Genomic DNA, 16427 nt, shown 5'->3' on the forward strand with positions numbered 1-16427 from the left:
ATCACATGTTGGCACTTTGAAGTGGTAAAAACAGTGATCGCATCTAGAAATGTCAGTATTATTTTCTATATCTCTTTTTAACCCTTGTGTACACAGAACATGCTATAAAAATGTTGGCTTGATGTAATCAAACATATGCTGCACATTTTTACTGTATTTCTTTGAGCATATCAAAGACTTTTGTCTAAAGTTAACATCTGCAAAGCATCAGCCTATAATGGCTTTTATGAAGTCTTATTTGTACTTCTGAAAAAAAAAAAGCACAGTGGTGCTTGTACAGGACAGGTTTTACTCATAAAAGACAACTGTAGTCACTTTCATAGCACGTTCACAGAAAGTTTTCCTAACACGCTATCCCATCATGTCAGAAAGTAAGTACACCCTGTGATACAATAGTTTTTAGAACCACCTTTAACTTCAGTAACTAGTTTATCAGTCTTTCAGTTTGTTATGGAGGAATTTTGACCAATTCTTCATTTTATAAAATTGCTTCACTTCACTGGGCATTTATTTATTCATTCATTTCACTCAGACTGTGGTCTCGACTTTGACCAGGTCATTGCAACACCTTGATTCTTTGTTTTTCAGCCATTCTGTTGTAGATTTGCTGCTGTGCTTTGGATCACTGTCCTGTTGCACAGCCTTAATTCAACCAAGCTTTAGATATCAAATGGCCTCACATTTGACTCTAGAAACCTTTTGAATACAGAAGAGCTCATGATCAAGACAATGACTGCAAGGTGCCCAGGTCTTGTGGCTGCAAAACAAGCCCAAATTATGACCTCTCCACCACAATGGTTGACAGTTGGTATAAGGTGTTTGTGCTGATATGCTTTGTTTTGCTTTCACCAAACATGGCGCTGTGCATTATGGTCAAACATCTCAACTTTGGTTTTGTTCGCCCACAGGATATTGTTCCAGAAGTCTTGTGGTTTGGTCAGAAGCAACTATTGCAAACTAAAGTTGTTCTGCTGCATTACTTTTAGGGAGAAGAGAATTCTTGCCGGCAACCCATTCCAGATCTTTTTATTGTTTTTAACGGATGGATGTATAGATGGTATTGAATAGGTCTGACCTTTCAATTCAATTTATTTACATACAATTCAAGTGTATTTATATAGCACCAAATCACAAAGGCGGTCATCTTAAATCCCTTTGTAAGGTTAAAAAAAACAAAACAAAAAAACCCTAAAATAATACAGAGAAAACCCCAACAATCAAAAGACCCACTTTGAGCAAACACTGGGTGACAGTGGGAAGGAAAAACTTCCTTTTAACAGGATGAAACCTCTGGCAGAACCAAGGCTCAAGGAGAGGCAGCCATTCTGCTGTGACCTGTTGGGGGTGAGGGGAGGAAGACAGGGACAAAGACATGCCGAAGAAGACAGACAGAAATTAATAATAACTATTGATTAAATCAAGTGGTGTATAAAACATACAGAGTGAAAACAGGTAAAGGAAGAAGAAATACTCTGTGCAATCATGGCAAACCCCCAGCAGCCTAGACCTAATGCAGTATAATTAGGGGAATGTTTAGTTAGGGGCCAATCCAGCTCCTAACTATATGCTTTATCAAAAAGGAAAGTGTTAAGACTAATCTTGAAAATAGAGAGAGTGTCTGTCTCACAAATCCAAACTGTCAGTACTCAGCATTTAGGACAAAGTGATAACAGTATTCCAATAGTCCAGCTTATAAGTAATAAATATGTGAACCAGTTTTTCAGAGTTACTTTGAGACAGGATATTTCTAATTTTAGAGATGTTGTGCAAATGCAAGAAAGCAGTCCTACATATTCTTTTTAACTTGTACATTGAAGGGCATATCCTGGTAAAGAAAGACTCCAAGATTCCCTACAGTGTTACTGCTGGGAATCTGGTAATGCCATTTAAAGTAAGTATCTGGTTGGACATCACATTTCTAAGATTTTAGGGTCAAATACATCTTCAGTTTCATCTGAATTTTTAAGCCGGAAATTAGAGGTCATCCAGGTTTTTATGTCTTTAAAGACATTACTGCTGTTTAACTAATTGATGAGTGTCATCTGGCTTCATTAATAGATGCGACTAGGTATGGTCTGCATAGCAGTAAAATGCTATGCTATGTTTTTGAAAGTTAATGCCTAAGGGAAGCATCTATAATGTAAACAGAATTGGTCCTAGTATGGAACCCTGTGGAACTCCATAAGTACCTTAGTGTATGAAGAAGACTCTCCATTTACATGAACAAACTGGAGTCTGTTAGATAGATATCATTTAAACTACTGGAGAGCAGTACCTTTAATTCCTAGAGTATGCTCTAAGAATTAAAGCTACTTGTCATCAGCATGGATTTCCTCCCCTAAAGAAGCCATGACATTGTATTTGCTGTTCTGAATGCTACAAGCTAGCAAACTGCCAAAACGTATGCATTCATAGAGGTGCCCAAACTTGCTGATGATCAATTAATAAAGTACATTTGATTATCAGCATCAGGCTACTGCCGGTCCTGGTTATTTTTTGTTTCTTTGTTTTTAAGATGACTGTAAGTCCTCTGAAAACTTTCTTTTTCAGATAACTGTAATAAACTTTTGTCATATTGAAAATATTTTTAAAGCCTTAAATATAGTCTTCTTATTCAATTAAAACATTGTAAAGAAATATAACATCTTAGGGTAAAGCTGTAACAGTTTAGCAAGAAATCTCTGCAACTGTGTTTTTGGTTATGTTCTAGTTTGGCACCAATAATTAATTTTCCTTTTTTAATTTCCTAGATTAGTTTTTATTTTTTGTATATGTTGGTAGTCACTATTAAACTGATAAGACTTAAACACTTCTTTTTTTTGTTTACATTTGTAATAGTTTGCTATCAGTGTAACAAAGCAAACATTTCAAAGGTTTACGCATGAAGATATTTGAAAGACCATTTATTTAACACAGATTATTTTAACAACAGCGAATGTAAATATAACTTTGCTTTTATTTATAACAAATAAAATAATGTCCACACCTTTAATATCTAAAGTAAGATTTTCAGGGGCAAAGCCTGAATAAATTTGAGGGTCGTGTCAGGAAGTGCATTCAGCACATAATCTTTGCCAGATCAAATATCCGTTGGTTGTCCCAACCCCTCGGGGAAAGGGTTTTTTTTAGCTATCAAAATGCATTATACGGTGTTTAATTTCCTGTTGTCATTGTAAGAATTCAGCATAAGAAGCAACGAGATAAGCAAAAACAAGGCCCGTGTAACTAGGAATACAAAATACATTCTTTTATTAATTCATCTTTGTAAATACATGAAACAGATCAATGCAGTGAATTCACAGAAACATCATTTCATTGGTTGCAAATCTTGAAACCATTTACACACAATTTACACAACACATTTTGGATTTTGATGCTCCCTATTTTAGGAACCATCCTTTTGATGCATTCAGTTTGTGATATCAGTCCATGCTATCTAAGCCTTTACCCCTTATCTACACCCACAACTTTTATCGATTTCAGTCTATCCAACTGTGCTTGTTTCTTCTGACATTACTCTTCTCACCTAGATCATTTTGCTATAACTTTTAGGATTCCTTTGTTATTATATGTACATGATATACATTGGTTCTTAAATACATTTGCTTTGCTTCCAGTCTATTTACAATATTAGAGCTTATTGGTATTTTAATGGTTACAAAATATATGTACTTGATGCTCTAAAAAATGTGTTAAAGCAAAAGGAGGCAAATGTTATATTGATTTGTAGGTAATGAGTGGTTATTTAAAGCACTGACACCAGGGGAGAAAAAGCATTGCTTCACATCCATTACACCATAAAACTCAATATTTCATCAAAAGAAAGTATGCAGTCATATTTTAAAAGCAGAAAACTAAAGAGGGCTGTGTGCCATCAACAAGCCATTCGTTTTAACTGCAGTTCTCTTTAAAAACATCAGATTTGTGGAGCATTTTTGTAAATCTAATCAATCCTCTCAAATCTCCATTTCTACTGGCTTTCTAAAGGGAAAAATTGTGATTCCAACATATCCCTGAATCCCGTTTGTATGATTTGAAAAGCAGAACCATTCCGGTATTGAAACCACCAAGTCTGCAGCAAAGGACTACCTCAGTGCAAACAGTTTTAACCCGCACAGTTGTATCACAATAGATTACAGCTGTATCCTACATCAAACAAGATTCCCACAATGAATACAATACTTTATCTCTCTTCTTGTGGCTAAAAATAGGACGACAAGCAAATGCCCCAGACGAAACTCATCATTCCAAAGCAAATGTTCTTTCTGTCTTTGGTGTAAGAGGCACACACACATCAGCGAAGGTATATTTGTTCTTTGGACATTGTTGTTGGTTGTAAATGCTTTGCGTAGCAAAAGCTGGGTTCTATCTTAAAATAAGTACTAAAGTTGGCAAACAGACAGTATAACATGCCAAAATTCTGATCCTATGAGTGTCACATGTGACATTATTTAAAGCTAAGTGACTTCAGAGTTTGGTAGAGCATGTACTATTCAGTAAAAATATGGCTTTTGTGTTAATAGTCCTTCGGCTTCGAATATCATAAGCTGGAGGTTTAAGGAAAGACTGCTATGACTGTTGCTTCTATCTACAAAAAGTCCACACCTATCACAGCATCAGCTGACAAACTCTGTGGTTCCCTGATATTCATAAGAATGTGTAAAAGGTTCTTTTTTGGGGGGGGGGAATAGCATCCTATAAGCTCAGTAACCTCTCAAAATCGTGAGTGTGTCTGTGTGTGTTCATGTATGTGTGTGTGTGTGTGTGTGTGTGTGTGTGTGTGTGTGTGTGTGTGTGTGTGTGTGTGTGTGTGTGTGTGTGTGTGTGTGTGTGTGAGGGTGCGTGTTTGTTATGTGGGATGCAGGGATGGACCACTCACGGAGAACACATTAAAGCATTCCCATTTGCCCTCCGTTTGCAGAATAGCGAGCTTGAAGCCGCATCTGTTCTGTCTCTTGTCAGTCTCTGTCTTTTCCTCCTTTTCAGTACCGCCACAACCCATCCTTAAAAAAAAAAAAATTCCCTCGCACATGGAGACAGAGGCCTTTAAGCCGACAACAGCTGCCTCCTGCTTCAGATCTTCTGGCACATGTGGAGTCTGGACTTGGACGAAGAGGTGGCGTCTTTCCACACCTTGCAGGAGAGGCCCTTGGCACAGTCACAGCGCTGGAAGAGTTCCAAGCCGTGAGTGCCTTTCTTCCTCTGCTTGGTGCACACTTCTCCCTGCCTCAGCACCGGTTTGCAGATTTTGGTCCAAAAATGGCGGGCGCAGCAGTAGCCGTCCGAGCAATCGGAAGAACGCAAGCACGGGTCACCCTCGTGACCTAGAGGAGCAATAAAAATATATGAGCAGTGATAAACCGACAAACAATAAAATGCAAACTTTGCATTAAACTGGCATATTTGCACTTGGGAAAATATAAACCAAAATAAAGCATGTTCACATATCAATGTTTAATACTGTTTTTAAAGTGATTAAATTGCAGGTCAACAGCAAAAAACAGCCATGTTTTGCTAATTAAACAAAAGATATCAACAGCTGACTGATTCTATATAACCTGAATCTCCCAGTATTGTTAAAATTGATATTAAATATCCATATGTCTAAATATGTTTGTTTTTTTGTTTTTTTTTAAAAACCCTCTTTCATAGGCTGTCCTAATTTTTTCACATGACTCTGTATATATCTAACACGCTTGCCTGACTGAATCCTTATGAATCAACAATCACTAGAATTAAAAAATGCGTGAAACACTTTTACTTGCAGGCCTGTGACACAGCTTACCAGAAGCCGCATTATCATCCAATCCAGTCATCCTGTTTCCCTGACAAACCCCACTTTGCTGACTAGTTATTCCATTATTCCATCAGTGTGATGGACTGCTAAGGCAGACTGTTTTCCACTGGTTTAACATCACTGAGTTTCTGGGTTGAGTTTATTCAAGTGGCAACCTGCACCAGCCTATTATAATGTAATAATGTGTAAGGAGAGCGGGTGAGTCAAGTACAAGTAAAACCAAATGGCCTCATTTATAGCGGATTTAAGTAGTGCTCTTATTTCCACAATTATTTTAGCATTGCAGCCTTGAGGGTGTATTTATAGTATAGTAATTTAAGTGTCTCATTAAACAGATTACTATATTGATAGTCCATTACTTGGCTTAAATCAGGTGACATGAATGCTAAGAACAGGTCTCTGTGAGTTATTTGCCTTAATTATGCCAAAGCTGCATTTTGTGGTTAAAACTGGTGTATCATGGAAGGTGTGCTATCAATGAGACTGTTTGTATGGATTCAAGTAAGTGCAGAAACAGCAAAGTCATTGTGTTTTTTCTTTCTTTCTGGGATCTCCACGCTTAGCTTGAGACACAGACACATGGGCAGAGGGGAAATGAGGGGCATATTTTGGTGCACTGCAATACCCATGAGTACTTTAGGGGTTTCATAAAGTTGACAAGAAAACAATTCAGCCAGACCAGGATAGGAGAGGGACAGAGCAAATCTAATATTAGAGGAAAAACAATGATGATAAAGGATAATGTCTAGATATCACTCGGTTCATACTGGACATGCTTTGCTGTCAGATCTCACCTTTTAGAGAATGCTTGGCCTGTCCCTTTCCATTCTTCCCACCCTTCCAGCCATGGTCTTTGGAGGAGAGCTTGATATGTTCATCTAATGGTGAGATGTGAGGCGAGATCACGCTCTCAGAGATGGGGACACAAATGACTGTAAAAACAGGAGAAACATATAAAGTTAACGAAAATGCCAATGCTGCTTAGTTTTTCAGGAAAACATGGCACAGACTGTTAAAGCTGAGCACATTAGCCTCTGTGAAAGGTCTCTTAAATGGGTGCTTTCAGTGAATAATGCAAAGAACTCCTATATGTGTTAGTGAGCTATGTTGATTTTAAACAAAGAGCAGTTTCAGCGCAGCCTCTGCACACATTCACGCTATTCACACTACAACATGTGACCACTGATTCCTAACCTCTGGGCCTCAATTGAATACAGTTCAGCTATAGTTCAGGGTTCTGTCTGAAAGCATGTGTTCAACATTATTTAAATATATTGGCTCTATAACTAAGACATGCTTTTTCAAGAACATTTGAATAAAACCAGAAATCTAATTTTCACGATAGTGCCCTGCAGTCATAATGTAATTGAAACTGAAATGCGCTACAATCATGCACGCGTCTGTTTGTGCGTGTGTGTGTGTGTGTGTGTGTGTGTGTGTGTGTGTGTGTATTCGTACAGTTACTGCAGCGGTTGCCGGGGCAGCACATAGCATCTCGATGACAGCGCTTCTTCCTCCTGCGACAGGTGAGGCAACGAGAAGGAGCCTGTTGAGGGCTGTGGCAGTAGCTGCCCACGCTGCACTCCTTGTCATTGCTGCAAGGGTACACCTGGATAGAGAGAGAAGATGTTATGTCCAAATATCTGTCTACCCAGTTTATGAAAGAACCTGTTATGTTGCGTGACTTCCTGGCAGCAGAATTTTGAATGATTGCCGTAGACAGCCCGATCTAAAAACCATGCCTCACATAACTTCCATTGGTGAGGCGGCGTGTTAAATTGAAATGCTCACTGATGCAGTTTGAGCTACACTGATGCCAGTTCAGTTGCAGATTAATTACCCACTTACTTCAGTTATGTTAAAAGCACATTAAAAGTGCTCGCAAGTCCTTAAAACACATTTTATGAAAAAATAAACAGAAAATGCTGCCTTTTGATATTTGACTTTGATGTATTTGCCTAAGTGACATCAAGCAATATAAAGCACATGCACATGTGGCTGCAGTGTAAACACAATTCCCTTAATTGCATCTGCAGGGTCGTTATTTTCTTCTTTAGAAAGGCGCACATCAGGCCAGAGTCAGAGAGTACCCATTGGACATGCGGTTCCCTTGGCAACACTGATCCTGTCAGCATCCGAACTCATGAAAAAGCCTCTTTTTACTGGGCCAGTGGAACATCTTGAGATGGTAAACTAATCTGTTTTCTCCACCCTGTATTTTTAATTTAACATGGCATATATTTTCTTGTAAAGATTTTGTGTCTCCCACATGTCATCACCCTCTGAATGTCTACAGAGTGCTGTGGTGCACGTGGCATCACTGTTTAAAAGCGTTAAAGCTGATAGTTTTTGCTCAAAGTATTGCGATACCTTTCCTATACCTTTCCAAAAGTCATGGCTGTGGCAAGTTAAAACAGTCAAGCCAAATGAATTTCACGTTACATCCAGGGGTCTTTGCAGAGACCCCTGATAACAAGAACACCTGATCCATCCCTGCAAAGGTGGTAGGTCTGTTCTTTCTAATCTGCAGCTGGGTCTTCAATTACTTTGCAAAATTATTGATTTAAGCTGTTCAACAAAGTTTCGTTTGGACCAAATACAGGACCTAGGAAAGAGCGAACTGAAGCCCAGGAGTTGTGTTTATTCGCTGTGTTACAGCTGGTTGCTAATGTACATGCCAGTGTCTGGTTGGTAGGTAAGCCTCTTGCATATTTTCCACCCTCTCATGAGCTAATCAGCAGTATTTCCCATTGCTAGTCACCTCAGAGTTGAGATTAGTTTAACATGTCACCCACCCACTTTGTGTCGCTTATTTCTCTGGTTCCCCCAGTTGTTAATTCTACTTTCTGAATAAAGAATTCTAGCTGGATTTTGATTGAAATACAGCAAATTCATATTTCTGAAAAGTAAGTTTAAAAACATGTGTTATTGTTTTGCAAGCCGAAGCTAAATTCCACTCACTTTCTTTGTAATTACTGGGTGGCCCAAAAGACCCAAAACCTTAGCAAACCTTAGCAAATTAACCCAAGATCCATGTAAATGGCTAGATACCAGTGGGGGTATGTGGTGAAACATATTGTTCAGTTTGTTGTTTGTAGATTGTTTGTTTTGGGTGAAATTACTACAGGCTGCGGTCCTTCTATACCAAGTTTAAGGGGAAAATATGCTGTAAGGATTAACTCGTCTCTTACTGAATGTTTCTTTTCTTTTTCTTTTTCCGTGGCCAAACAATACCGCTATTAAAATGACCAAACCAAGGCAAACCACTTCAGTTTCTCTCAGTATTCCCTAACTGCTCACAGGCTTAATGGGGCTACATTTCGGTAGCCAATCACGCTCCTTTACAGTTCATTTGCCTTTGTTTTTGCTTTAGCATTTCTTGTTTTTACACCAAAAGCCTGAGAAATATTATGTAGCCAAGTACACAAGAGCTTTTACGTCTTTTCCCTAATGAAGGGACCACACAAAGAAGGCATAAAACTAACTATCCGTAGCAGTGAGAAGTGCAATTAAACCCAAGCTCAGTCTTCTGATAACAAGCGTGTACACCGACATGAGACTCTCTTTATTGGAACCACTGTCTTGATATAATTCCATACACATGCAAGTCCCATTGTCATTAGACTTGGAGCAGGAGCAAAGGAGTTTGGTGCAAATTGTAACACAAATCAAAGAACTTTGCTGACAAATGGAATAATGTCACGAATTTGAGCCGAACTCATCAACGCAGGGGGACATTTTAAACAGCTGCAGGAAAGGCTCACATCCACATCTGCAGGGTGACACACACACACACACACACACGAAAAAGAAAGTTCAGGTCACTGTGTTTCTGCACATCATTCTTTTTTTATTTGGAGGATAAGCTATGATACGAAGTGGACCACATATTTGCACAACAGAACACCTATTCACGCATAACACCAAAGCTAAGATCAAATGGAATCTACTATTAATCACGTTCACTGAAGACTGACATAAGCACACGATGTTTTGGTGGCACTCTGCTGCCAGCACAACATCCACATTTCCCTGGCAGTGCATTGACAGATTTGATTTATTGTGGTTTACCACTGACAAACATGGAAGAGTCAACATGTGAGTGAACATAAAAGAGGTTTAAATCAGAGTAAAATCATTACAGCCGCAGTAAATATAACAAACTCCTTTTGGGGGTATGAAGGTCAGTACAGAGAGGTCTACCATCCCCAAAAGAGCGGGCGCCGTTCCAGACGTCGATGTACACCACATGTTTAAATCAGCTATCGACAATATCAATATTTCAGCACATTAAAAGTTGTTACTCATGTGCTTTAGCTTCAGAAAGTGAACAAGATTAGACTTGCTGGAGGTTTGCCATGCTGACTTTCTCAGACTGGAAACACATGGATGCAATGATATAGCCGTAGAAAAATGAGCTGAAATATTCAGCTGAACGCTCATCTATCATTATGACAGATTCCCATAATGCAAATGATTAACATTGCTGATGAAAGCAACAAATCCTTGGTGCTTTATGGATTCCCAAAATTTCTTAATTACTACAAGGTTAAGAACTGCTGTCAGGATGTGGAGAGGTCATATTTGTGCGTAAGCAGGAGGAAACGCTGAAAATTTCACCTCATCGATTGTTAAGATACAAACCCGCCCTGCCAGCACTTCTGAAGCTCATTAATAAACACAGTATGGACTTTTCCCAGCTCCCAGTCTTTGTACTAAGACGAACTAATAACCTCCTGGCTTCACCTCTCTATTTATCGCACATTAAGTCGGCATTGATTCCTCAAAACAAACAAGCCCGAACTGTTCCTCTCAGGTTTTTACAAACTACTGCTGTCATAGTGAGAAATAAACTTTCCCGCTCAACTGTGGAGTTCAGTTTCTCTGCAAGCTCCTCTTTTAAAGAAATACGGACATTGCTGTGGACTGTCAAGAAAAGAATTTGCTGGAAATGTGGACTGAACAGAAGTTCAAGTTTTCTTTTTCTCTCCTGACAAGAAAAAAATTCCGGTTATCTAATGAAGACAAATGGATCCAGACACGTGCAGCAGTACTTCATACTACCTGCATTCAAACCTATCTGTCTTTCTGAGCTAGCAGGTTTGCATCGATCACAGTACATGGGGCACTGTGGGAATGGGGATCACCTCTTCCATCATGTCTCAAACTGCAAGACAATCCTTTGAAACCCAATGATACGAGGCCGGCCCCCTAAATCACAGCTGATAAACTTGCCTTATCTTGCCATGTTTTAAAACGCCTCTTTTGCAACATCTGAGGGACAGGGTTTCATTTGGGATGCATCTTATTAATCTCATATCTCTTTTTTTCCCCTGTTGCTCCCTTATTTTTCCTTAGACAGCCTAGCAACATAAAAGAAGAGCCTTGGATCCTGCATAGGAAGTGGGTTGAGCGCTCTGTACTGTGCAGCCTCTCATGGCATGCTGGTGAGACGATAAAGGAAGAGACAGACGGAGGGCAATAAGGGAAGCCCCCGGCCCTGTCTCGTGTTGCTCTCGTGCTGGTAAAGCTCCACGGCTTTGAAGAGGAACTTTAAATGTGCGGGAGCAACAATCTCCAAGGGATTTACTGCAGGATATACAGGGCTTTGAACCCTCTCTGCCAGTCTTTGGATCCCCTATTTACCTCTCTACAGTCATTCCAAAGTGCTGATATAATTCAACGGAAGAGCCCGGTAATGCATAAAAAAAATAACACCAAGAATGTCTCCTCTCCTCTATGTTTAGAACCTAGGCAGAACCAAGAACCAGTATGAACGCTGGAAAGCAGCAGTGGAACAACATAACAGAAGGGTAATTTAATCCCTTAGACTCCAGCTCTTTATGATCAACTGACAAAAAAGCAAAAAAAAACCCTCAAAGGTAATGTGAGAGAATAACAGACAAGAGGTTGGGTTGGTGGATGGACCAACAAAATAATGGGCCAACATCAGCTGACAGGTTTGTTTGTTTGTTTGTTTGTTTGTTTGTTTTTGTTTTGTTTTGCAATTGTTCCCCCAGACTTGTGTTTTTATTCTTATGATCTGGACGATGAAGCTCAAACTTGCCAAAAACTGTACATAAAAAAAAGAAGTGAATTGAATTCTTCATCTATTTTGAACATTTTCTAAGATATATTGATGCATCAGATCAGATAGCACATGAGGGCATGGAGAAATGATGTATTTTATTGCTTCATTTGGAGCACTTGTAAACCTCGCTGCTGAATGGAACGGTGATATTGACCTCCAATGCAAACACTAATAAAACGTAAGGCAGAACTGCTGTCTGCTGCATATGGCAAAGATCACCTTTATGAACCATGACATTAGTGAAGGCTCTCTTTTTCATGTAACTATTGACTATAATATCCCTCTGCTACCCAAATCATTTTTAGCATCTTTTACAGTTTGTAAACACACTAAGTTAAAGAAATTAGCGTTATTTCCTTCCACTTATTTTGCCTGGAACAAAAATAAAGTTGCAACAAAGCTAAAGCGCTGTCTTAGGCATCCGCCCTCTTTGCTTTTTTTGCTCCTTCGGAGCTCCAGCTCATAACCTGAGGCCGTGAATGGTGTTAATGAGTGGCAGTGGCCTTAAAGAGTCAAACAAACGATGTCACTGAATAAACAAACTTCATATGCCCTGAAAGCACAGACGGCCGCTATCAGATAACATAGGGAAGACTGCACACAAGTCACTCATACAAACCATGTCCTCAGACACAACTCGGCCTCTTTCATCACTCAAAACACATGTGTTTATAACCATATCCCTTTGAGCAGTAGGATCCAGAGTCTCTAAAAACTAGGCCTTTCTTAAGTTAAGTATACATTCTGAGTTGATCTTAGTCATTGCACCCATAGCAAGGCTCACAGTCACTGTACGTGAGCGGTGTCTTCAAAGGCTATCGGGGGAAAGGGGAAAAGTGCTCGATGGTAATCTGGGAGGTATGCTGCTTTAAAAGGTGTAATCTTGTGAAATAAGAGGTGCACAGGGTCTCTTCTCTCATTAACAAGTCTAGTTACAGTTAAGGTAGTCTCCACACAAGAACCCTAATGGTTCCGGCTCAAGGGCCTCATGGCACCCGAGGGACCCACATGGGACCGCTGAAAAACCTGCAGAACTGAAGACTAAAACACACATAAGCAGTCACACCTTTCCCCACCTTTTCTCTCTCTCTTTCTCAGCTCATTAGGATTCTTGAACAATCATTTTTGGCTCGGGGAGAAAGGCTACATTTTAATAGAGAGAGTCTCAGGAGATTGCTTGTTAAAAGTAAACCCTCTGGTGAATTCAATAAAGCAACTAGTTAAGGCCGACTGACCGGCTGCTGTTTTACAGGCACTTTATGCACGAATGCCACCAGAGTGTTGGTTCCCTTGTGGGTTCAGAGGTTACAGTGGTGAGCGCTGCCTGCCCGTGCTATCCATTTCTGTTGGTTCCCTTCCAAGAAGCCCAGAGTGCCACCCACGAACACTGGCTGTCAAGGTCTTGGAGGTTTTGGCTTTGTCGGTTTTACTCCAGTCAGGCTGACGTGTAAAGGACGAGACAAAAGGAAAACACTCAGCTGTTTGCCCCGTCTGTACACGCAGGAATTCCTAACGCCTTTCCTGGTTTGTGCGTGATTAATGTCGCCCTTATCACCAACCTTTGTCAGCAGCTACAGGAAATCAAAGCACATTAAGTTGTCAAATGCTTCCTTTAACCCAAAAGCTTTGACCAACATTTCTTATATCCATCATCTGATGGGTACAAAACTAAATTACACCCTGGTTTCCTGCTACAGCCACTCGTCATATTCCAGTAATCTTCTACGAAGTGGTAAAAGCAATGTTTGGGGGATTCCTGGTAATTTTCAGAATAATCGTTAACCTTGAATGAGTTTCAGGTCCCCAAACAGCTGCATTAAACCATGTAAAAGTGAACTGAAGTACTAAAGAAAACCTGCATTTTAAAATAAAAATGGATACAGTGGTAAATTGTTCAGATTGTCTTTCACATAACTGGGGATTTCATATATCCCCGAACACTAATTTGCTAACTATCCTCACCAGTTGTGGCAAACTCAGCAGTATTACAGTGTATTCAAAATACAACAGCGCCAAAGTCTCCTCCTAAAACTGACGCCAAAAGAAAACTTGAGCCGACACATGCCCTTTTCCCCAATCTTCACCCGAGCACTAAACTGACATATGAAAGTAGAGAGGCACCTCAAAGATGGAAATATAGGATGCCAAAAGCCTCAATAATGGATTTTGTGTGTGTCTGTGTGTGTCTGTGTGTGTGTATGTGTGTGTGTGTATAATTGTGCAATCTAAGGTACAGATATGCAGATTTACCCCAAAAAACCTGCAAAAACTGCATCCTGTTGTTCTCTTCTAAATTAATTGTGCTGGACACTTTTACTGAAACACAAAGTGAAACACAAATCAGACTTTGATTTATTACACTATTTAATACGGCTATTTACAAATAGCCATTACATGATGAGAGGCAGAAGGACAGTGCAGCTCGCTCGCCATCGTCAAGCCACAAGTCTTCGCCAAGGCCGAGCTGCGGCTGTTTCTTTACCACTCTGGAAAACCTCATAAATGATATTAGCCATCCTGGTTTGGACCCACCACACCATGACATTATACTTTTGTAACAGTGTGGTGGTTTCTGCACACACATATTGTTTTCCCTCAGTCCACTCTTCCAAACCATTGCAAAGGCATGGAAGTAAGCAGGCGCTCAAAATTGTGGTCTGGCAGAGCAGCTTTTCCATAATTCTTCTGTATCAGCTCTTTTTCAAAACTAAGCATTTCACTGATATGCAAAAAGGGCAAGGTGTACAGGCCAAATGCAAACGAAGCAGGTGAGACCACTGGGGGGAGGGGTGTCCTGGAGATGTGGCAGTGCCATCTACTGCTCGCACACTGTCTGCAATGCTTATTTTATACAAACATCCACCTCTCAGGAATTATTTGTTGGATTGCGAATTTTCCTGGCCAAGCCACGGGTCTAATTCTTTATAAATCGGCTAGATGTTCACAGTTTTTTTAATCTCACATTTGCTCTCACAAGCACTCTCTACAGAAATGCGGCACTTTGTTGAAACAGTGGGGATCGATACCCCTTTGAGTGGGTATAAAGTGGTTGGTAAGAGTGGCCCCACAGAATCTCATAATCCCAGCAAGCGCCTGGACCACTTTAATGACACGCGGATCCAGACAGAAAATTACCCCAAGTGTTAACTTTTTCTCACTTTTCTGACGGCATTAATGATTTACTGTGGAAGTGCGCTGCACCCGACTGTGGCGTCAGGTTTGAAAGGCAATTAGGATTTATGAGGGGTCCAATCCTCCCAATTTCCAATAACGATCCACACATGACGCAGCTTTCTGAAGGTGTATATTACTATTTTACCCTTTAATTGTGCAAAGGAAAATGTTTCCCACTCAGCAATCATAAATTGGAAAAGGGGAACTCGTGGAAGAAAAGTTATTGCTATTACGATTGTTTTTGTTGCATTTCATAAACTGTCTTCTTAGTAATAAAGGGCAAAAAGTGCTCTGACATCTCCGCTGATATTTTCTCAGACAGTGAAATAACTGAAGTTACCTGGATGTTGTGTTTCTTGGTGACTGTTGCAGATCGGTTGGTTGCCGGTGTCGGTATTTCTTCCAACTGACCGGGTTTGATGGAATTCGCCTTCGGGCGCGCCTCTGATACCTGGGATGTCCCAGTCCTGAGCGCAGTGACGAGAAACACTACAACACAATATCTATTCCAAGCAGAGACGACCATCCTCAAAAAATACTGAAATATTTGAAAAAAGAAAAAAAATAATTTAGTAAAAAATAAAATAAAATAAAATAAAATAAAAATAAGTTTCTCAATGAGACGTGTGCGCCCTGGCAGTGTCCATGCGTCACGCTTGTCAGACTGCAGTACACACAGTAGTGATGATGATGATGCCAAGTTTCTGGTCCTGAAAAGGTCAAATAATTAAAAGAAGGACTGCCATTGAAGATTCTTTTAAAAGCAACGACACAAACAAACACGGGGAGCCAGGTGCACGAGTAAAAAGATTTTTTTTTTTTTTTTTTTTTTTTTGTTAAAATGCCGACGCTCTGAGGGTCAGACAGAAACTTGACAAGAGGTCTCCACTGTGCCTCAGTCTGGCTGCGAGTGAGCGCTTAGTCCTGTAGCCGGCTGTTTTATGATCTCGGATACTTTCTTTTTATAGGATTCTAATGAGTTTGCTTCCTCCGCCCCTATTCACAACTGACAAAGAATGAAACTGATCTGTGCGCTGCGCTGCTGCTCTCGCATTGTCGTCTGGACACCGGCACCAGGAGCTCCGTTGGGAAAAAGCTATAAAATTATACACTGTGTATTTTAACTGAGCACTTAACCCTTTTTTACTGCGATCACGCAAAGGAAACGGGAAGGGAAAAAGTCACTTTAGCAAGTCCAAAAAAAGAAGAAGAAAAAAGGCTTTCTTTTGGAAGTGAGGTGGAACACTTTTCTTTAAAAAGAGAATTCATTTATCTGTCTGGGGAAAAATTTGTACCTGTGCTTAAAATTTAAAACGTACCCCACCAAATGTGAAAGAGAGAGAGAAAAAAAGCAGTTTAGGGTTA

At 40.0% G+C, this 16427-nt stretch overlaps 1 protein-coding gene across 1 annotated transcript; it reads right to left on the reverse strand.

Moving 5' to 3' along the window:
• Window positions 1-4686: 4686 nt before the first annotated feature.
• On the reverse strand, window positions 4687-15951 carry LOC134623500 (dickkopf-related protein 2-like). Its single transcript, XM_063468611.1, has 4 exons — window positions 15403-15951; window positions 7256-7406; window positions 6592-6729; window positions 4687-5324 (listed from the first exon to the last, which is right to left on the reverse strand). The coding sequence occupies exons 1-4, from the start codon at window positions 15586-15588 to the stop codon at window positions 5074-5076; spliced, it is 726 nt and encodes a 241-aa protein (XP_063324681.1). The 5' UTR covers window positions 15589-15951; the 3' UTR covers window positions 4687-5073.
• Window positions 15952-16427: the final 476 nt, after the last annotated feature.

The sequence above is a fragment of the Pelmatolapia mariae genome, unplaced genomic scaffold (genome assembly GCF_036321145.2).
Source record: "Pelmatolapia mariae isolate MD_Pm_ZW unplaced genomic scaffold, Pm_UMD_F_2 NODE_ptg000695l+_length_49474_cov_1, whole genome shotgun sequence".
NCBI classification, from domain to species: Eukaryota; Metazoa; Chordata; class Actinopteri; order Cichliformes; family Cichlidae; genus Pelmatolapia; species Pelmatolapia mariae.